The sequence below is a fragment of the Colius striatus genome, chromosome 6, assembly GCF_028858725.1.
Source record: "Colius striatus isolate bColStr4 chromosome 6, bColStr4.1.hap1, whole genome shotgun sequence".
NCBI classification, from domain to species: Eukaryota; Metazoa; Chordata; class Aves; order Coliiformes; family Coliidae; genus Colius; species Colius striatus.
In genome coordinates this window covers 43902518-43925906 of record NC_084764.1, presented here as the reverse complement: position 1 = coordinate 43925906, position 23389 = coordinate 43902518, and the positions used below count along the sequence as shown (strand labels likewise).

Below are 23389 nucleotides of genomic sequence, written 5' to 3'. Positions count from 1 at the left end.
AACAACAACAACAAACCCCAAAAACCTGAGGATTCTCAACTGCTTTGAGTTACTTTCAGTTGTAGCTTTTAAAATCCTGAGGCAGTGGACTTCTGCATTAGGGGCTTTTGTTTTCTTTTGTTTAAAGTAAAACATTGTCTCCCTGTGGTGGGAAAATATTGATGTATAACATTTATTATATAGGCTATTTTATTTGAAGTTCAAGTGCTTAGCCTTTCTAGTGCAACATTCTGGTAGTAGGGGAGAACTATAACTGAAGTTATAGTTACAGACTGGCCTATTTAGATTGGTATAATAGATATTTTAACTGAGAAAGTCCCAAACCCTGAAACTCATCTGTTCTGAAATGAGGAGAGAATTAAAATGCTTAGTCCTTGATATTTTTAATGTATTTTACTGATTACGGGCACTGTGGCACCTGTTGAGAGCTTCAAGTTAAGGTCTTCTAAGAGTCATTTTACAAACAACATTTTTGTTGTTGGCATTGGGACAAAGAATGAAGAGCACATACATGATGGCAAAATTTGCACAATGAAGTTGAGACGTGCTGTGATTCTATGATATCCGAAGGAGTTTATAAGAAATAAGCTGATATCAAAACAGTTACTGAAGTGAAAATTCATTGAAAAAAAATACTTAGGTAATTTTTGCTTCATCCAGAAAGCTTTGAAAAGATGATAACCAGAATTGATTATAAGCTGAGCCAGCTCATGATGTACAGCTGTTGAAGGTAGGAGGAGATAAATGCATTTCAAAGATGTATCAAATGAGGTTTGCCAGTAGAAATAAGGAAGTGTCTTTAGTGCCATTGTACAAGGCATTGAAAAGATGGCTTTAATGTTGTATGAAATTCTGGTTGCTTGTGTTGATGAAGGTGAATTTCAGCTCCTACTACTAGGAGACAGTGTCTAATGTAAAACTGGAAAAAGAAGAGTTTTATTTTAATTAGCTGAGCAGAGCAATCACTATTTCTTACAGCTGTAAAAAGAAGACGAGAACAAAGAAAACAAATAATACAGACCTGTCCCTAGGTGTATGAGACACTGACAGATCTCCTGTGAATCCCAATCATGTGAATTTTGCTCTTCGTTCAGAAGGATCCTGATCTTTGATCAGCCTTGCTCTAAGCTGTTGCTAGTAGTTGTAATGAAAGTACTGTGATGTGACAGGCTGCAGACTCTATAGGAAGTACAAAATAGATTTTAAGAAAGTGCAGAGCATTTAATTCAGAAGCTTCTTTAGAGCTCAATCAGATGAACAGAACAGTGATACAAATCTGTGTGGTAGCCAGTGAGGCTACCTTATAGGCTTTTATATCTGTGAGAGGAAGTGCACTATAAGATACTGAGGAGCTGGAGACAGTGAAGTCCAATGGAAGTATGTCTGACTTTGCAGGTAGCATGGAAAGAACATGCTCTTTTGCATGGTAGCAATATCTCTGGAGTGGTGTAGGGAAGCTTGAGGGCTGTTATTTTGTAGTTTAGGTATTCTTAGAGGTGGTTCTCTGTATTGTGTGTATGCGTTCATATAGCAGGCATTGAAGGTCAGGACTGTTTCATCTTACCTGTAACCATGAGCAGAGCAAAGAATGAGATTTTCTTGAACAGTAACATCAGGTAATAGTGGATGCATTCATTTGTTATTTTAAAAGATGGCTGGCCAGCTGGTATTACTTTTTAATCATATGAGGTAGTAAGACTGACAGAAACTGAGCAGGAAGCCCATTGGTTGTTGTTTTAGGTTTTGCTAATCTGGTTTTTACTTGCCTCAGCATACTAGAATTTTATTAAAAAGCATTTGATATGTTTTCTGGGAAATAGGAAAGATTCCATGCTCTTAACACAGTTGATTTCTTATTCATGATCCTAGCAGCTGTGGCTTGGCTTTTGCCTGCGGATGGATGTTAATCCCAGAACTCCTAGTAAGTTAGTTTTTGTAGCTATTTATGCACATCTTTGGCAATGAAGTTTCCCCATTACCCTCCCATCTTAAAGAACAGCAGAAATCCTTTGATGTCTGTAATAGTTGCTAAGGTGATTCCTCCAGTATGAGCAATGCTTACTTCACTCTGTGGAATACATTAGGATGTTAATGTGTCTTGATAAATATACAGCACTAAATGGTTAAACGGCATTTCAAGTAGAGGCTCAGCCTGTTTGGTTACCATGGCAAACACAGTGGGAAATTCATGCCAAAGTTTGGAAACTAAGATACACAAAAGCAAACTTGGAAACTGAAATAATCACTTTGGAGAGCAAATGTTGTTGTTCATAATTTTAGAGTCTATTTTCCAAACAATACTGGTTTTAAATCCTATTTTTTAGTTGCCAGTTCAGAGTTTTACACAAAGCAGGCAAGATTCAGAAGCAGGGAAGAGTGACATTGTTTCTTGGCTTGCCCTCTAACTGTAAGGGCATTGAGTGAATAAAATAGCCTCTTGGAGACAGTTAAATTACTTAAGTAATGTAATCAAGGTTGACATATTTTCAGTGTGACATACCTTGTTTAACAACTCTGACCAGGAGAGTGTCCCTCTTTCCCTTGCTCTCTAAAAAAAATGATTTGTTGATGTTGATGATTATATGTATGTTAGATCACATATAAATATATATCTTTTATTTATTTAATGATTTTTCTATCTGATTAATGTATTTTTAAAGATTTTAATGTGTTAATATATATAGACAGTATTTAATTCACTTTCCTGCAGTGGTTTATCTTAAGACTTGCTAACTGTAACAGAGAGCTGTATGTTGGGATTTTAATGAGGTGATTTTTAGTTCGATAGGCTCTCTGTTTAATCATCTGTCATTGAACTGTCTGTGAACACAATCATTCAAATTACAGTCATGCAAGTGTATTGTGGCAAAATCTGATGTTACTGCATGTGACTTGCTCTACAGTTTTCCATAGGTGTGGTCACATGCAAACCATGCAGCTGTTTTTCTCTTTCTGAATGTAAATTGGAATGTGTATTTCCATGAGTCTTTTCCAAAAGGGGAATATATAGAGAGGCCAGTCTGTGACTTGATATATGTTTTGCTTCTAAAGACTTCTTGAATATTGAAGCCAGAGTAGGACACTGAGATTGTGTGCACCTACTCTAACAGATGACTCAACTTTATCACTGAAGTATTGCATAATCAGAATTGGAGATTATATTAGATGTTGAAGGCTAAGGGAAAGCAGTTTAGGTTATTCTTGAGAAACTGAGTAAGTTATCACATGATGCCTTGGGAGTCACAGAATCACAGAACCTTAAGGGTTGGAAGGGACCTCAAAAGTTCGTCCAAGTGCAACCCTTCTCCTGCCAGAGCAAGACCACCTAGAGTAGGTCACACAGGAACTTGTCCAAGTGGGTTTGGAATGTCTCCAGAGAAGGCGAATCCACAGCCCATCTGGGCAGCCTGTTCCAGTGCCCCCTCACCTGAGCAGTGAAGAAATAGGCTTGATGTCATGATAATTTAAGAAGTGGTGTTACTGGAATGTGAAGTATTGGAGGTGATGGAACAAGCAGTTCAGTGTTAGGCCGAAATGGTGTTCAGGAGTTCTCATCAGTTTTAACTATAAAGATGCTGAGCTGCAGACTTGTTACTAGTAGTAACTGTTCTGCTGAACAATTGCTTTTTGCCAACCCTTTTAGAAAGGACTTAATGATTACTTTGTAATTAAAAGTAGAAAGTGGAAAGTGGAAGATTATACTAGAGCTTAACTAGGAGGAAACCAAGGACTTGGAGGCTCCAACTGTGCAATTCATTATCCACAGTAAATGAAACTTTAAGTAGCTTTCATCCCACTATGTTTAACATATGGCAATTATAGTTCTGTGGTAGGTCCATAACTTTGGGAAAAGAAATAAGGGAGAAAAGCAGCAGAAATTGAAAGTGGAATAACTTGACTAGCTGGCCAGAGGCAATTGTAAGGAAATTGGGAGATGGAATTATGCTGGGTGAATGTGCAGGAAGGATGGTTACCACTAATCTTTTGGTGGCACACACCAGAGGGAAAAACTTGAGTTGGTTTGAAACCACTACACAAAAAGGAGACTGCTGCAGATGACTGCCTTAGCTGATCAATACTTGAGTCCCAGTTTTTCTTTATTGTAAGAAATGGAATAGGGAAGGATATTAGAAATAAGAATGGAGTAAATCATATAGCATTGTGTAAGTCAGTAGATCCATCAGTAAGTGTTCATACAGACCTTAAAATAAAGGACTATTACAAAGATTCAGAGAAATTGTGAAACTCTGGGGAAATACTGAGAAGGATGGGACTGCTTATTGTAGTAAGCAATGTAAGTGGATGGGACTGCTTATTGTAGTAAGCAATGTAAGTGCTGTGTATAGAAGGAACATTAAACATCATCTCTTCCTGGGAACAAGAAGATGTTCAGGAAAATCAGGAGCAGAACAAAATCTAGAACTGAGAACACTTTCTCACATTTCCAGCTTTATCAGGATGTGTTGCTTAGGTCATCTCAGCAAATAACGAGCAGAAAGTGGATGTTAACATCTGGCAGTAGTTGCAATGCCATGCAGTAGTTAATGCAAAAATACCTTGTAAAGGGTCATTAAACTTCCGTGTTTGCAATCTAAATGGCTTTGGGAAAAAATCAAGAATGGACAATAATTCATTAATGCAGCAGATTTCTTGAACTTACTTCAGGAACGTTTATCTGCCTGCTGTTGAAGGAATGGTATTGGAATAAAATCTTGGGTTGTGGTCCTGTTCTACAGGTCGTGACTATAAAGTCTGTATGTTCCGTGACTTCTTAAATGTGTCTTAATTTTTAAGCCAGTGAAGAAGAGAACAGTACAGCCATGTGACCTGTCACCCAGAGTTTATTAATAGCCATGAGAGCCTTGTTTTGAACTTAAAACTGCAGAGTGAAATCTCCTTCTTACATATGCCCTTAAAAAGAGCTGAGTAGGGGGAGGAGGAGGAAGGTGTCTGTATTGCAAGCAAAGCATACGTGATTCCGAATTAGGTTTCTATTGGAGAGGTTTTTATGCAGCAGGCTGAGCTACAGGTGAGACAGATTTATGTAGACCAGCCACTAGGAAGAGTCAGTAATACTGATATCACCCCTTCTTTTCCCTTCTTCCTATATTTTTGTTAAAGGCAACTAATTGCTTAAACCAAAATAGAATATCTAATTCAGTTCATGCCTTTTGGGAGTGTGTGATGCAGTGACTAAATTCAGAGTTGTTTGAGTTTAACCAGCCTGTTTACAGATTTTCTGTGGCCAAATGCCTAACACTGAAGTAAAAGTCTCAGTTTTTATCTGAATTGATCGTGCCATTGACTGACACCCATGGTAACTTTGCAGAAGGAGCTGTGAAGTACTACTTTTGTTAGCTGTTCTGCAGTGTGGGTTTGAGTGAGTGTTCAGGTGCTCAAGTCAAAGGTCTTGTACTCTCTCTGTATCATAGTAAAGCAGAATTGTGCTAAGCATGATGCAAAGGATTGGAGCATTTCTAGGAAGGAAAGGAGCAGATTTTCCTCTGTAGGTGTAACACCAACTAACTTTGTGAAATATGTAGAAACAAACTCCTTTTGAAAAATTCAGTTACAACGTCATGTCATTTCTCTGCAGTTTTAGCTAGTTGATGATATTGTAGCTGAAGCCTGCTGGAGTTACTTGACACGCTTCCAGCTTCCTGGAGTAGGAAGTGTGGTTTCTTTTGGAGACTCTCAGCTCTCAGACATGTTCAGGACTGACCAAGACTTCCCCTGCAGAGCTACGCTGAGGATTGTGGTCACTTCATTGCAGCATTTTGGGTCTGACCTGGTTCTCTGACCAACGCTGTCGCAAGTTGTATGTTTTGGTCTTCCACTGGAAAGGAGCAGTGTCAGCATAGATGAACATGTTGAATTGCAAATGCTTTAAGTTTCTAAAGGAATCATTTCAGTGACTTGAGACCTCTGTTGTATTGTGATAGAGGGAGGCAGCAGCAGTGGTCTCTGCTCAGAAGTCAGAGGAGGTATGCTTTGCCTGAAGTGGTTGAAAACCTTGTTTCAATTTCCCTCAACCTCCCTGGCCTGCAGTAGTTCAAATGTGTTAATATCCCTGTCCTACATTAGTGCCCTTTGCCCGGTCTTCTAAAGAAACAAAGGGTAAGTTGATTCTGTATGCACCTGTGAAGTGAATGGGGATTTGCAAACAAACAAAATGATTCTTCTTCCTTTAGGGAGCCTGCTGTTCTGGGTTTTTTAACTCTTTTTAATAGAAATACTTACTTTTTCTAGGGTTATTGGTAGACTGTTGCTTTTACCTTAGATAACTTCCAATAGGATGTGCTGATCTATATTGTAAGCAAATAAGTGTTTTGATTTATAGCCTGACTGATATGGAGTTAACTGTTCTGGGAAGTTGTAAATCAAACGTTCCTTTGTGTGTTCTTTATGGTGTTCACATCCATTGTCTTGATCTTGTTAATTATATAAGCATTGGTTCAGTTAACGTCACACAGATTTGTTTCAAACCAGTGCATGCTCTCTGCTCTGTTTAAGTGCTTAGAATAATTCCTCTGGAAACGGAATACGATTATTTCCATGGATCTTCCAGAAAACTAAACTCATCTTTGCCTAAATACAGATTTATGTCCAGTTGTCTGGATTAGAGCTTTTGTCTTAATATATGATGTGGTCACGGCTGTCTGCTGTAGGAATAAGTGCTGAAATCTTGTTAACTAGTGTTTTTCTCCCTTCAAAAGTCATGTTATGTCACAAGTTGAAGTTAAATCTAGAAGGGAGAAGAATATCAAATAGCTTCCAAAATTTGCAAGTGGCTCTGTACAAAACTAATCTTTAAGACTTTGTTGTGAACAAGTTGTGTGGAACACTTGAAAAAATTAGGTTAAATAAAATTACTTGGTGTCCCTGTTTTACTAACAGAGCTGTTCTTACACAGTATCCTAGAAACTGTCACATGCCTTAAGGGTTCCTGTTCAGCATTTAATCAAGTGCTTTGTAGCTTATAAAAAAAACCTCCCGCAAAGATACAGGAACCCATTTACAGGAACAGTGTTGCTCAGGAGAGTAAATGTTCTGTGGAGTGGAAGTAAATCTTGAATTGCTTTTGTTGAGAGAGAATAGAAATGCAAATTATTTTAAACTTTAAGTGAAATCACTCAAAATATTTATGTGTTAGAAAAAGCACATCAGAAGATGTACCACTGAAGCCAGATTCATAATGATCACGTCTCGAAGATGAGGATCTGAAGATTCATAAAAGTAAAAATGGTACCAGTTGGCAGCAAGGCTTCTTGGAGACTTTGTAGAGAAAGGAAGCTGTGGAGAGATGCCTTAATGGAAAGTCTTTGAGGCAATCTGTTAAAAGTAGCAGATTCTTTTCCCTGCCTGCTAATTGCTTTTGTCCCAATTGCTTAGTTTTCATTTCCCAAGTTCTTGTTGTCCAGGGCAACTTTTATCTCTTTCTTGTAAGTTGTCTTGCCTCCAGTTACAGAGGAACAAGGGAAAGTGAATCTATGTGCTTGTTTTCTGTATGATACCGTACTTGCTCCTAATTGCCAGCAAGTCCAGCATTGGTTGTGGTGATACAGTGTTGAGTCATTGATGCTTCTATTTGTAGTGCTGAAAGATCAGCCAAATTTTAAAAGCAAAACTGAAAATGAAAGGGTTTTTTGAGGTTTACAAAAGTGACTTCAATATAAAGTAGATGCATTGGATGTAATGTTGCAAAATGAAGACCTAAAATTTCCCCAGCATTAAGGGCTTTACAAGGCTTAAGAGACACTTAAAACTAGTTTGTGTGTACACACAAAACACCTGTTGGTCAAGACTTCAAGCTAAGCACGTTGCTCCAGTGTGGAAAAAGTAGCTCTTACCTATTGAAGAAACTATCCTTACAGTTAAGAAACCGATTGTAGCTATATACAAATAGGGCAACTGTACCAATGGTGATTGCTGGCTTCTCACAGAATCCTAAAGAAAACCTATGCTTGTGTTTTGTTTTGTTTGTAAGTGCTCCCAAAAGCTCTCACACTAGTTTAGAAGTTTTCTGGGGGCTTCTGAAGTGACCTTGAAAGTGTGTTCACTTGTACGGTACCTGAAAGTTTTTGTGCTGTTGGATCCGAAGAGACTCTGGAACTGATGTGAGTTCTTGCCAGACTTTAAACGTTCTAAGGTCGTTAGTCGACAGTCTGTCAGCATCCATGCAGGGGTATTTGTAGAAGCCAGTTTATTACTGCTGGCTCTGACTTTGTCACTTCACTGAAGAGAGTTTTATTAAGGCTTTATGGTTGCAGGAAGCGTGTCCTGGACTTTTCCATTGTCTCATGTAACTTCAGTAGAGCTTTTGCAGTACATGAGTGTTCTTTGCAGGGAAAGACAAGTAGCTTTTTGTGTACTTTCTTCCTGTGGGAAGTTCCTTTCAGATGTAAATCAGACCTGTTAAGTAAGCTGGGAGTGGCCACTGTGGTGCTGTTCTAGTTGATCACAGGGGCGTTCAGATTGGAAGGGACCTCTGAGAGTCGCTTGTCTGAACCTGCTGCCCAAAGCAGGGCCAGCTGCGAGCTCAGACTAGCTTGAAGCAACAGTGAAATAACAAGTGATTCGTGAACTATATTTGAGCTCTACAAAACATAAATCTGGAAATCTACTACTTTGGTCGTAAAATAATTGGAGAGATTTCCAGTGTGAAGCTAGTGCTGGCAAAAGCACTTGTGTACAGAAACAACAGGCAAAATTTGCCAGAGAAATACTACAGAAGTGCCGAGCCTAACTCTGCTTTCTCACTGTGTTCTTCAGCTTTCTCTGTCCTTCAGCTAGCTCTGCAGGAAGGAGAGGGAGAGCAGCACAGACATGGAGGAACAATAAACGTGCTGTAGCTTTCCCTGTCCTTGCTAATACAGTGAGCAAGTCTGGCCTGAAAGACAGCCCTGGTCACTAGGCAATACTGTAAGGTAAAGTGCTGCAGCAAGGATTATCGTGCCTCTTTTTTTTCCATCTAGGGTTTAAAGAGCATTGGGGAAGTTCAATAAACTTAATAAACAAGGTTACTTGTATAGCATAACAAGCACAGGTTTCTCAAATTGTTCTCTTTATAGGCCAGGGACTGTTAAATCCCTGGGCAGCAAGTTATTGAAGAGATATAAAGCTATAGGTAATAAGTTGTGAATTCCAAGCTCCAGAAATGCTGAGGAAGTTGTTTTCAAAAGTATATCTTGGTTCTTTTTATCTCTACATACATGACCAATCTGTAGTCCTCTGGTCAAGATCCATTAATTCTCTGGGCAAGAGAGCTTTTCTTAAGAGGATTGTTGGAAGTAAAGTTTTTATGAAATGTTTGCCCTCACTGCTGGGCTTAAAGACCTAATATGCTGTCTCAGCCTCACTTATAGCAATGACCCACTGAAAGCCAGTCTCTTGGCAGATGTGATGTTAACTACTATTGGGTATGTAAAAGAAGCATGGTGATGACTACAGTTGAAATGATGTGAGAGAAATTAATAAGTAACTCCATTCCTTTCTGATCTTGGAGATATTTATCAGCTTGGTAGGAAATGTAGCACCTGTGATACATTTCATTCAATGAAAGTTTGCAGAAAGCTGCAGGTACAAGTTAGGAAAAGACAGAGGAAGAAATCACATCTGTCAAAGAGCATGGTTAAATGCTAACTTGAAATAATATGGTCATAGTATGAAAGCTCGAAGTGTTGGATCACTAGTACGTGAAAAGAATGAATCTTTGACAGATACTAATCTGGCTTTGACCTTAGAATGACAGGTAGCTACAGAACCAAGGTTATTGATGCCCATCCTAGTCAGACATTTCAAACATCAGAATCTGAAAACTTAAAAATGAGGGAGAGTTCCCCCATTTTCTTCCTCCTATTTAGGTACTCAAGTGGTTAAGATGTTCCATTTGCCCACCTTTCTGCTGGGAGTTGTAGATTCATGGGCAACTGCCAGACTCTGAGACTTTTTTTGCTTTTTTCCAGCTGTCCCAGCAGAGCGGAGGTAATTTTGCTGAGACAGTGTGCTGTAAGAGTTAACAAAGTGGGACTAGGAAGTCCCCCAGTTCCATTGTTCACATTTTATTTGTAGAATATGAATTCATCACAAAGAGCTAAATATCAGAGTTGGTATTTTTTCTTCTTTAAGTAAGTGTAAGGCTCTCTAGATGTAGAGTTCTAATCTGTTCAGAGAGAGAACTCTCAAGCTCTTGATGCCCAAGGTGCAGCTGTTTTGTTTATCTGCATCACTGACTCCAGACAGATGTTGTATGAGATACCTCTTGCTCTTCGTGTCCCATAACCATTATTCCTCGTTCCTTTGCCCAAGGGATACTCTAAATACCACTGTATGTTGGAAGGAACAGGCTTAGAACATGGATATCAGTTGGCCAAGGTGCTAAGAGCAGAGTTTTGATAGCTGAGATGAACTTCAATGCCTTGCACAGATTTTATGCAAAGGGACAATGGTGCTGATACTCAGCCTTGTGTTAGATGCCTCAGCCTTGTTTCAGTCATGATCACGAACTGTTGCTCTCATCATGAATGGAGTAGGTTTCTCAGATGAATGGATGTGGGTGAATGGAGTGGATGGTTTCTCAGACTGAAACAGTGCTGAGTGCTTTTTCCCAAGAACATCTGATGGGAACTGGGGCAGGAAGCATGCAAATAGCTTGTTAGCAGTCCAAGCAGAGGTGAGATGTGCTTTTAACCTCCATGTTTAGTAACACTTAATCCCAAGATGTTGTTGTTGTTGTTCTTCAAAGTGCATTATTCTTCTGAGGGGGAAGCAGTTCATATCACCCTGTTCAGTAAATGGTGTCATATCCAAGGATTGGCAGTTAGAGACTCACATCTCATGTAAAAGCTCTTTTCAGAGAATCAAGTCTTCCACAAAGTAGCTATAGCAAATGGACTTGGTGAGCTAATGAAATGCTGAGTCCCAGGTGCCACTGAATCTTATGAGTAAGTGCTTTTCTTGTTTTTACCAAAATGCACTGGAGCAACCTTCAACTGTGCAGAACTAACAGAAATGTCTCCTAGTTCTTATGCTCATGGATTCTACCCTGTCTGCCAATTAACAGAGATCAAGACTCCAAGATTTGACTTAATTCCATGAGATAACTGAAAACACTAGCTGCATATAAATAAAAGGTGGGGCATCCCTGTCAGCAGAAGCCTGGTAATTCTGGGTTGATTAGTTTATTTATACTCCATTTAAGTTTAGACAGATTGTCATTGCCATCTGGTTCCCAGAGAGAAGCTAGAATAAGCACAGTGAAGTCTGTGCTTAGATGTAGTTTATCAGAATTTCATTTCTTGCCAGCTCTGTTATCACACAGTTTCAGAAGATGGGGACTTCAGTCACACTGAATTTGTGGGACAACAAAAACAAAAGCTAGTGCTACAAAGCCTCAAGCAGACAAAAGAGCAAGGTATAGTTCCAATCTGAAAATAGCCACTCCTTGATTCTTTGAAGGATAGTCAGGATTCAGGAGGAGAAGAACCTGGGAATACCTGTGTTTTCTGCTGGCTGGGACAGCCTATGGTTCTCTGATGATTCAGAGTGATTCAGACTGAGTTCTGTTGACTTCAGGAGGGATCTTCCTTCTTTAGACATCGGGTCCTGCTGGAGCTGTTGTCCAAAGGACACAGCCTTGAGTCTGAGGTTAACCTTGTTAACTCTGCATTTGTTTGAGGTAGAGGAGTGCATCTATTTGTTTCTGTAGAACAGTCTCCCAGGAACACCTCAATTTTGAAGAGTTATCTTCTGTATCACTACAAAGAAAATGATATCAAGACAAAGGAATCTTGTACAATTAAGAGAGAACTGTGTGGCCTCTAGGATTTCATCTTTCGGCTTCAAATTACAGATGTACAACTGTCTGTGAATGCTCCTTGGTAGGCATGTGTCTTAGCCCGTGATCTCCCAGTAGAGCTAGCATTCTATTTAAGTTCTCCTTGAAGAGGTATTGCTAATATTCTTTTTTAGCTTATAATGGATCTCTGGGCTCTGGAGAATAACTTTTTAATCTGACTTTAGAAGCTGGAATACATCATCTCATTTGGAGTTCTTAACCAGGTGGCCATACACCTCATTGAACTGGTTTCTAACGTGTGCTGCAAAATAGAAATGCAACTTTAATACTTCTCATGTATGTATGTGTATATTTTGTGTGTATTCTATAGCTAAATGTCTCACTGTGTAGTTATGATTTTTCCCTACTGACAAGTCTAGCTTCTGTCTGTATGTAGCTCTGTGCACACCAAGGATGTGCCGCTCTTCAGACCTTGTCCACAAAGGTTCAATACACTGGAGCAATATGTGAGACTTGCTCTCTTCCTCAAAGAAGTTTTATTTCTTATGTTTTTGGCCCAGTTTCCTCTGACTGAAAATGCTGAAAAAGTATATATGGAAATTAGCATCTGAATCCCAAATCACAGCTACATCTTGCAGCTGTGATGTTGGTGAATATCTGCAGCTTTCTGGTTACAGGCTCTGGAACTGGTAAATAGGGAGTTAAAGAAAGTTGAACTTGATGTATGATCTTACATACTAAATGTGTGTTTCAGCCTCTGGATGATGAAAGATTAGGTTGTCTGTTCAGAAGTGATATGGGAATAAACATGGGTAACACAGCAGGGAGCGTCTAAAATTGCTTTTCCATTCCTTTTGATTCTTCCGACGGGTGAGTGCCAGATCTTCAGTTGTTTGTATCACAGTTCCTCACTTTTGGTAACACTTATTTTGTCTGAGCTGTATTTGAATTCTGTGTTCAGTGTCAAAAGCACAATTACTTTGTAGCCTGGTGGTTTAAAATATGTTTTCTAGTCACAGTATCAGCACCTTGCGTCAGTGTTTCTAGAAAATGCTTCTCCTGGGATCTGGTTGAACACTTCTTTTTAAAGTCATTGAGACCAATATCATATGTTTGTTATAAAAGGACAGACCTTACAATACAGGAATCAGTGATACAGTATTTGCTATTTTTAATCCAATGTTGAGAAAAGCTGCTACGAGGAAAGTAGAAGCTGTCTCTGTGATGGAATGGCTCTTGTGGCTGGAGAAGTCTGCCAGGGAACAGATTGATCTTGAGAGCTCACTTGAGCCTTTGTGTTACTTGAGTGGCTGTGGCTGGTTCATCAGGTGGTGTGGCAAAGGCTGCATAGGTTTAGCAGAATTGAAAACCACAAGCACTGCATCGTATGAGAAGAGAAGCTTTTTCACATCTTGGATGTCTTTGATAAATACAAAGCTGCTTTTTAAAGTAGCGTTTTGTGACTGCTTAAGTTATTGCTTAGTATAAACATTCTTTGCAAATAGAACTGCTTGTAAGCATACATTGTGATAAACTGTCTTAATTCTGTTTGCTCTCTTTGCAGGCTGCGGACTTGAGTAAACCAATAGACAAAAGGATATACAAAGGAACACAACCTACATGCCATGACTTCAATCACTTAACAGCCACAGCAGAAAGTGTGTCTCTTCTAGTGGGCTTCTCTGCAGGCCAGGTCCAACTTATAGACCCTATTAAAAAAGAAACTAGCAAATTATTTAATGAGGAAGTAAGTAGAAATCTTCACATCGTTGCATGCAATGTATTTGTGATATTAAAGATCCTAGATTCTCTGAAGTTCTTTAGGTGGCTCTATTTGCCTGCACAGCTTATCATTCAGTCACTGCCTTTGTTTTTCAGCTCTTGCATTGGCTTGGAATACCTACCAAGAAATGTTATTCACAAAGGAATCTTTTGGGGTTTATGATTAAAAATTAGGACTTGCTAGTTTGAGTAATACTGGAACTGGGGTTACTGTCAGTTAAACTGATGGAAGGAAGCGTACACGTCTAAATGTTGGGCTGTGTTCTCTTCAGTCAATTGTTTCTGAGGCTTCTGGTGCCAGATGAAGAAGAAAATATTTAAGCACCTGTCACCTAATATATTAGGGTCAAAACACCAAATAAGATAAAAATGCCAGTTTTTATGGTCAGAATATTACAGCAGAAACTGTCTCAAGGATTCCTAAAGGCTTGTGTGGACAAGCCTGGGATATCGAGCCGAGTGCTGGGTAGGGAGATCTGAAGGCTTGTGAGGTTTTGGCCATGGGATGTTCCTGAAAGAAATTATTCATCTGAGCTTTTTTTTTATTGCTGTGCATCAAGGAACGATAGCAGGGCACTAATGCCAATCAGTGCCTCTGGTTATCTGGTACTATTGGCACTCTTAGAAGAGTGTTTGGATAGCAAAGAAGGAAAAGGTCTGGTAACTAGTACGACTTTTGACAGCATTTTCTGCAGAGGATAAGCTATCTGGGGGAAATTATTGGGTGGTTTGGGGGTTCTTTTTTGTTCTTATTTGTGTTTTTAAACCACCTGCAGATGAATTGGTGGGGAGACGATAGTAAAGAGTTTTGCAGGTCTTTTTTTGAGTATCATTTTGAGATCTGGATAAGAGCTTTGCAGCTGAAGTTACGCCTTGCTCAGCTTTCAAACTGAGTAAGCATCTCTTTCCCACCTCAGAGAGATGTGTTGCCTTGCCCTGTCTTTGTGCAAAGAAGATTGAAGTATTGTTCTCAATGGAGATGTTTTATAATTAGAACTGTCTAATTCCTCCTCAGCTTTCTATAAGTAGCTACCTCTAGATCAGGAGAGGGGTGTTTTTCTTCTTACCTAGCCTTTTCCCACCTCTGCTGTCTCTCCGCTTGTGTGGAGCGGTAAGCAGTGCTGGAAACTCATGTTGCACAGAGTACTCTGTTTGGTAGAAACTTCTGTAGAAGTAGCTGAAATATTAATGTTATCATTGCCCTATCACCTCTCTCCCTGCATTACTGTCTCCCACAGCCCACCCCAGACTCTGTCACTGGTGTAACTTCAGCACTGAGAGTGCTAGTCTGACTATGAACAAGTTACTTAAGTACAGCTCTGATTTAATCTCATGATTACACTATGATACCAGTGTAAGCAGGAGAAATACCATAAACAGGTAGAGTTCCACATCACAGAGCAGTTCTCACTCTTGCAGCTGAACCGTAGTTGCTTGAAAAAGAGCTTCTGCTGAAATACTTACATCAAGGTGCAACACAATGCCTTGGATGCATATGGAAGTTCTGGCTTGTATTTAAAAGCCATTTCAGAGTAACTTTATGGAGCATTGATGTTCGATGCTTCAAGATTAAGGTGCCTGTTGGGTTTTGAGTATTTGGGGTTTAGAGAGAGTTTGAGAATAAACATGTCTTCATAGTCAGAAGATGTTCTAAATGAGTGTTTACATCTTTCAACAGATTTAGCACTACTGCTACACTAATATAGGTAATAGAATTCACCACCCATCCTATTGATTATTTGATGATTCAGGTTGCCCAAAGCTCTGTTTGAACTATCACCTGTGATAAAGTAACCAGGATAGCACTTAATCACGTGAAATAACCTGTTTCGACACAGAAGGTTGTGTTGAACTTGATATGCAATAACCTTAATGCAGTCTAACTTGTTGCTCTTCCTTTTTTGTCTTCTTTAATTCTATTGATGCAGAAGACAATAGGGACTTGAAAGCCTGAGGTGGGTGACACTGTGCAGCTTGTGGCTGCCTACCTAAATCAATCTGTATCAACAGAGCTATTCCTTCTAGCTGTGTCACAGTTAAATCAGTGATGTTTTCTTATTCCAAAACCCAGCCAGGTATGGCTGACAGACTCAGTTGTTTCCAGGTGGTAGCTGGTTATTCTCAAGCTAGCCAATCAAATTGTTTCTTGCTACTTACTTTCTAATTCTGTTTTAATTTAAACTAAAGCCTTAAGGTGCATTTTTCCCCCCTAATAATGGACATTTTCTAGACCTGTGTTTCCAAAGCTCTTTGTCAGACCTTAATGCAGATTCTTTGATTGCTTCAGCTTTTTCACTCCTTTGTGGCCTATGCCTGTAACTTTGTCCCTTCCAGCTTGTTCAAAACATGACTGTGAAAGTAATCTTGGCTTCTTTTCCTGACTGGTGACTGAAGTTCCTTCACCAACCTGCACATTGAGGTCCTCATCCCAGCTACTGCACTGATGTACTTGATAGTGCATTCAGTCCATTCTTGTAATGCCTCTGCCAGTTGTGCTGGCTTCAGGCCTTGTTCTGTTGTGCCACACAACTGCGTGGGCCCGGGTGAAAGCTTTTAAAACTTCAGAAACTTCAGTAACCTCAGAGTTTTTTATCTTCCTGCTCAATTTTGAGAAGCAGGGTTGTAGTCACTTGCTGCATATCAGCTTAAAAGTCACTCTGCACCTTGTCTCTTTGAGCTAATCTGTTCTTATTGCAGATTGCAGTCTTCGTAGCGTCCTTGAAGTAAGGGTCAGGTTTGCAGGATATCTGTAGCATAGTTCGGATTGGGCAGCCCAACATGATTATGGACTTAAAATGCCATTTCTAGTGTAAAAGTTTGAGCAGCTGCTCCTACGAGTAGAGGTTGTGTGTCAGGTTGAACTGCTCTGCTAGAGGACAGCAAGAAAATTCACTTTGTTGACAGATTAGTGGTAGTTTTGTAACAAGATTATTGCCCGTAGCAAGCCAGCTGGGCTGACGTTCCCTGTCCACGTTCTCTCGGTGTGTACCAGGTAACTTCCTGTCTAATATTTCTGATACCATAATTACAGAGACATGAAAGATGTATGTCAATGAACACATCACTACAGGGGCTAAGGGTGTGTTATTTTAAAGCTACTGCATTTGAGGAGAGGTTCCCAGTTCAAGTTGCACCTCTCAACTCATCGGTACAAAACAGCTAATTGAACCATGCAGAATTACAGGAGAGGGGCTTCCTGGTCTTACACAGAGGTTGACAGCAGCAAAGGTATAACCTGGAGTGACTGGATGCTGCTTCCCAGTGATAGTTGCAGGCCTAAAATGGATAACAGTCAATGTAACATCCATTAGTCTGGGGCTTCTTGATTGTGATAAACAGCACAGCCAGGTTTTTTTGGATGATTTTTTTCTTCTTCTTTTTCATGTTGTATTTTTTAATGCTTGTTCTGGTATTTCCTTGGGCTTTCTGTCCTTGCATTCTTGCCTTTTGTGTAGCTCAGCTTTTCCTTCAGCCTATAACCAATCTATGCCAAATATAAATCTTGAATGTGCCTGTAAAGCAGCATTTGTGTCCAAGTTGCGGTTGTGTAATGCCATGGGACAACTTGATATGTTTTAGAAGTCCACCAGAAGCACACGAGGAAGCTCAAAGAGTCAAACTCCATCCCTCAGTTCTTACAGTATTGGAGACAGAATGTTTGATTAATGTGTGTTTCATTCTTTTGCAATGATGGGCTCTCAAAGTGTTTTCCTGTAAAAGCAGCATCTTAATCACGTGGTAACTGAGAGTATTGACAGGCCCTTGGCTAGTGAAGGAAAAGTAAGTGGAGGGTGGGTATTCCAAGGTGAAGAGTATGTGGTGTCTTCTGAATGCACTGAACCACATGCATCTAACTGCTAACTTTCCAGCAACCTGACACCAGGGTCACTGTGTATGTAACTTTTGCTTCCTGAGTATGTAAAAGCTGGTAAAGGCCCCTAAAACTTCACCTTTTTTTCCCGAAGATATGTTTTATTTGTGATTTCAGATAAAGCCAGAGTCTACATTTGCTGTTGTTGATTTATAAGCTGTTTGCTAAGTAGTACAGATGAGCAACTGTCTATTTACCCTTTAGTTCATTCTGTGTTTTCTTGTTTCCTTTTCATGCTCTTCAACCTGCACAGTGAAAACTAAACCTAAGAACGCTACCTTTAGATTAATAACGACAGATTGGCTGGATTGAAGTGTGTTCTCTGTGGAATGTGACTGGACCATAATAATAACCTTTGGTAGCACTCGACCTAAGAGTAATTTCCTTTCCCCTGCCTGTTGATTTTGCCAGTCCAGTAACGTAGCTCCTTTGTAGAGAGTCGAGTTTACTTTGCTAAGTATTGTTCCCCGTCCCCTCCCAAAGCTCAGATTTACAGTGAATCATTAAAACTTCCAATTCTCAGACTTTCTGATGTCTATCTTCTTTGTTTTTCACAGAGACTAATAGACAAGTCCAGAGTAACCTGTGTAAAATGGGTACCAGGTTCGGAAAGCCTTTTCCTAGTAGCTCATTCCAGTGGCAATATGTACTTGTATAATGTGGAGCACACTTGTGGTACCACAGCCCCGCACTACCAGCTACTGAAACAAGGAGAAAGCTTTGCAGTTCACACTTGCAAGAGCAAATCTACAAGAAACCCTCTGCTTAAATGGACAGTAGGTGAGGGTGCCCTGAATGAATTTGCCTTTTCCCCAGATGGGAAGTTCTTGGCGTGCGTAAGCCAGGATGGTTTCCTGCGCGTGTTTAACTTCGATTCGGTGGAATTGCATGGTACAATGAAAAGCTACTTTGGAGGACTGCTGTGTGTGTGTTGGAGTCCCGATGGGAAGTACATAGTGACAGGTGGAGAGGATGACTTGGTAACAGTTTGGTCCTTTGTGGACTGCCGAGTGATAGCGAGAGGCAACGGCCATAAGTCGTGGGTGAGCGTTGTGGCGTTCGATCCGTATACCACTAGCGTGGAAGAGAGTGACCCGATGGAGTTCAGCGGCAGCGACGAGGATTTCCAAGACCTTCACTTTGGCAGAGATCGAGCAAATAGCACGCAGTCCAGGCTATCCAAAAGGAACTCTACGGACAGTCGTCCAGTAAGTGTTACGTATAGATTCGGTTCGGTAGGCCAGGACACGCAGCTCTGTTTGTGGGATCTTACAGAAGACATCCTCTTCCCCCACCAACCTCTCTCAAGAGCAAGGACACATACAAACGTCATGAACGCCACGAGTCCGCCCGCTGGAAGCGGCGGAACTAACCCGGGAAGTAACGGAAACAGTATCACAACACCTGGAAACTCTGTACCCCCTCCTCTTCCACGGTCAAACAGCCTTCCACACTCTGCAGTCTCAAACGCTGGCAGTAAAAGCAGCGTCATGGATGGTGCCATTGCTTCCGGCGTAAGTAAATTTGCAACCTTATCGCTACACGATCGGAAGGAAAGACACCACGAGAAAGATCACAAGAGAAATCATAGCATGGGACATATATCTAGCAAGAGCAGTGACAAACTGAACCTAGTTACTAAAACCAAAACGGACCCAGCTAAAACTTTGGGAACACCTCTCTGTCCCCGAATGGAAGATGTTCCCTTGTTAGAGCCTCTTATCTGTAAAAAGATAGCACATGAAAGACTGACTGTGTTAATTTTTCTTGAAGACTGTATAGTCACTGCTTGTCAGGAGGGATTTATTTGCACATGGGCAAGGCCTGGTAAAGTGGTAAGTTTTAACCCTTAATGCTGCATCAAAGAGCTAGAACTCTGAATAGGTAGTTTTCTTGAAATAGAAATGAATGTTGAATATAAAAATTTCTTTATGCTTAATGTAAAAAAGAAATAAAAAAAAAACCTCCTCAGAGCCATACTTTTGGATACTGCATGCCATATTTCTGAATGATTTGAAGTGTCTTGGATACACTCACTAAGTTTAGTTGCCTTCCAGCAGAAGAAGTAAATGCCGTGCATCTAAACTACTGATCGGTGTTCTTAAGCATTAACCGCAATTCGGTGAAAGCTGTTGGTGTGGAAGCTGAAGTAAAACTCGTCAGTCACTACGATGATTATAATCCTTCTCATGTTTGCTGCAGAATACAGCACTCCAGTGAGAGTAGCTTACGGAAAGCTGCTGCTTTTAAGTCTAATGAGAAACGTGAGCCTCTGGCAAAATCAAACCCAAAGTGTTCCGTTCCTCCGTACCTTTCTGTGGTGGCCTGTCATTAATGTCAAACCACTCTCTAAAACATCAGCTTTTTTGTGAGCCCTCTCCTGACTGTAGTTTATGCTTTTGACATTGTGAATCAGCGTTATCAAGGAACACTAATCGTAGCCAGGTGTAGATTGATGTATTTTTCCAGTCAGGGCAAACCCTGCAAGCTTTCTCTGGGTAGCTTCAGTGTCACATTGCCGTCAGGTTTGTCAGGCAGTTTGATCATCGACAAGCTCCTGCTTCTCGATGGCAACTGTTCTGTGAGTTGAACCTGCATTCAAATAGCTTACCAGTTTTAACTCCTGCTGTTATTGCACTTGAACACAGATACAGCTTTCTTTTCCTTCCGTCCTGTATGTAGCAAGCTAAACGTGGTGATTGTTTTACTTAAAGAGTACTTTGTGCTCCCCTGGCTTTGTCTGCCAGCACTGCTCTCAATGTTACCAGAGCTGACCTAGCAAAAAGGACCATTGTTTTGGTGAAAACTGATGAAAGGGGATGTAGGTTATCACCTGAAAAAACCAAAACCAAACACTCTGGCAATACCCAACAGTGCCACGTTGGCAACTGCAATGGAAATTTGATGTCCGTTAGGTTTTAACCATTTGGTTCAGAAATCTGACTCTTGACGTGCACGTGCTGTGTGTATTTATATACCACATCTTCATTGCTATAAACTTTGAAGTACAACTCAGTGCTTTTTCTTTAAAACTGTTGGTATAGTGTAAGTTTCTTTGAGATGTCACCAACGTAAGTGTGCAGAGAGAGCTGTGTCCACTCTGCATCTTGATGCCTGTTTAAAGGTTGAATCCAAAACTGCAACTTGTAACCCCTTTTGTGGGGAGAAGGGACGAGGGTGTTACCTAAAAGTATTTTTTGCCCAAGGACTGCAGATCCAGCATTGACTTAAAAAACCCAAACAAATGCAAAAGGAGCATCCCCTCCCCAAAACACAGAGCTATTTAAGATGCTTGTCCTAAGTGAAAATGCTAAAGCAGTTGCCAATCTGTGTCTCAGTGCAATTCCTGACTTCTGAAGTAACTTTATCAATGCACAGCAGTGCCTCAGATTTCTATTGTGACCCCTATTTTCTTTTTGTTCCAAAACCCCTTTGCATCCTACTACACACTACACTGACAAATTCCTTTTCAATGGCCGAGGGGGGGTTTGTTAGGTCGGGGTAGAACCGAAATAGTTTCGTGTATTGACTTTGATTTGGAAGATGACATTTCAAATAGTTCAGAGATAAAGTATGCAGTACCAAAAATCAGGATTTATGTATTGGCCAATATGGAAAACTTTAATTACAGGTAAGTAATTTTCATGCTGAAGTTATCACTTTCAAAGTTAATATATTGCACAGTGATGTAAATGCCATATTGTTTAGGGAGTATTTACTTAGAACTTTTCCAATTAATTTGTTTTTTTCTGTTTTCACTTGCATTTCTAGTGAGCTCACTCTGCTGGTAAAAACTGAATTTTGGTGGCATGTTTACAGGGCTTTGGTAGGAAAATATTTGTGCCAGAAGGACGTTGCGAGGATCCTTTTTGTTTATAGGAAAGAAAGCACTTAATTCTTATTTAATGAAATTGTCAAAGTATAAAACACTCATGGTAATGTCTTTCTTACTGGGTTATATACCATTCCATTCTTTTTGCCAGCTGTTTTATCCTAGGCTGTCCCATTACTCTGGGGTTTAAAGCTGCTATTTCTAGTCTTCCTTTTGAAATATGGGTCCCCAAGTGATCTTAAAACTCCGTCACTTTTTTGTCTGCCAACTCTAGACTGAAAGCCTCTGAATCTTGCTGCTTCTTCCATCGTTGCCTCAAAAGGCCTTCATTAAATTCCTGCCACTGCCAGCCTAAAGAAAGAATTGGATGGAAAGCTGAAGCAGGCTTGCAGTGTCTAATGTAATTTCCATTGAGCCAGAGCTCCCTTTCCCCTCTCATTTCTAACAGCCGTCAAAAGCCGTGTCGGGTAATTGGCCGGTGTGTGTGTGACAAGTTCTCCTTCTTCTGGTTGGGCTGGTGCTGCCCTTAGTGGGGTAAAAAAATAATCCAGAGGTAATTCAGTGCTTACAAAGTGTCCTGGCAGGTTGTTTAGAAGCTTTCCAGATGAGTACTTCAGTGTATACGTTGCCATACCTTGAGCTTCCTCACTGGGCGTACCATTCTTGCACTGCACTCCCAGAACTGACTCGCTGTCACAGTGAGGTGAAGAGAATGGCAAAATCCAATTAGAAACAAGTGGAATGAGGCTCAGGGTTCATTAGTTTTGATCTTCTACTCTCATTTATTTGTTAGCCTGTTTCTGCAGGAGGTTCAGGGTGGTGAGGAAAATAGGTTGCCGTCACAAGCATATGAACTTCTCAACGTGGCGACAATTAGCTGTTGCCTGAGCCCCTGTCTTTCCCAGGCCCTGATGGGAAACCTAAATGGGATTACAGAGCTGTTGTATTAACCTGGGAGAGAATTTTCAAGGAACCAAGGTGTAAACTTCACGTGCTGTCTTTATAGCAGCTTCATACTGAATTACAGGACCTGCAGAAGCAACTAAAAACAAACCCAACCCAAAAAACCCAACAAGCCCCCCCAAAAACCAAAGTGGTACCTGGATACGCAAAACGAGCTTTCTCTGAGCGCAGTGGTCCGAGGGAATATCTGTGTGATTTCTGTGTTTGACTTCAGAATGAACTGATGAGTCTTGTACAGCGACTCCCTTTTACCTGAGTGAAAGTTGCTGACAAGCTGTTTCCTTCGTAAGAAAGCTCAAGGTAGGATTGGGCAGCGGGGGGATGGCAGTGTATAACCTGGCAAGACAAACATGCTACCATTTGGTAACAAATGCACACGGGGTTTATTTATTTGACTTACTGTACAGGAGAATGTAGGCTTTAACTTATCCTTGAATCCTCTAGTTAACTACAATTGTAGTACAGTATCATGTTCTAGTATGGCTTCTGTTTTAGTGCAAGTACTTAAACATTCATGTACTCTATCTAAGCGAGACGAGCAGCTATACGTACTAATTCTTCCTCAGTGGAAAGGAGCGTTTCATCATTACAATTGAAGTTCAATTGCTGGTATTTAAGTACTATCAAATAGATTTCTTTCAACGTGATACGGTATCTGTATAAACTTCAGGGATGGTTAGAGTAAAACTGAAACACAGCTGTATGACTTCAGGTTGCCGTGCTCAAATTGGAAGCTTTGTGTCCCGTGCCTAAGGGTGACGTTGCACGTGGCCTACCCACGTTATCAGGGTGAATTTAAACCTAGTACACTGGTGTGGTATTTATAGCGAGGTGTGTGTGTTTGCACGTGTGTGTGTGCGTGTGGGGAGCTGCGACCAGTGGCTCCGGCAGAGCCAGGAGACATCATCACCCTGCGAAGGCTTGGTGAGGAGGATGTCTGGGTTAGGAAATAACATGGTTTTTACTAAATGCCTTTTAGAAACCCCTCTGGAAATCTGACTGTGTACTTGGAATGACTGTATCTGTCTGCCCCCTTAACGGCATCGAGCTACTAAATTAATCTTTAAAATGCTGGCCTGCTTATGTTACCAGAATAAAATCTGTGTCGGTTCATTTCCTGTCAGTTCACATGTAAAGGTTAAAC

At 40.5% G+C, this 23389-nt stretch overlaps 1 protein-coding gene across 6 annotated transcripts in view; it reads left to right on the top strand.

The window, feature by feature from the left end:
* Nucleotides 1-23389, top strand: part of WDR20 (WD repeat domain 20) — a 46097-nt gene that overhangs the window by 15013 nt on the left and 7695 nt on the right. For 3 of the 6 annotated variants that reach the window (XM_061998588.1, XM_061998587.1, XM_061998589.1), the window contains exons 2-3: nt 13362-13544; nt 18008-19285. The exons of 1 other annotated variant lie outside the window; for it this stretch is intronic. In XM_061998588.1, coding sequence (XP_061854572.1) covers nt 13362-13544; nt 18008-19285 — 1461 coding nt within the window. Of the gene's footprint in view, nt 1-13361; nt 13545-17703; nt 17941-18007; nt 19286-23389 lie in introns of those variants that run through there. 2 more of the 6 variants (XM_061998592.1, XM_061998590.1) reach the window with 2 other exon arrangements.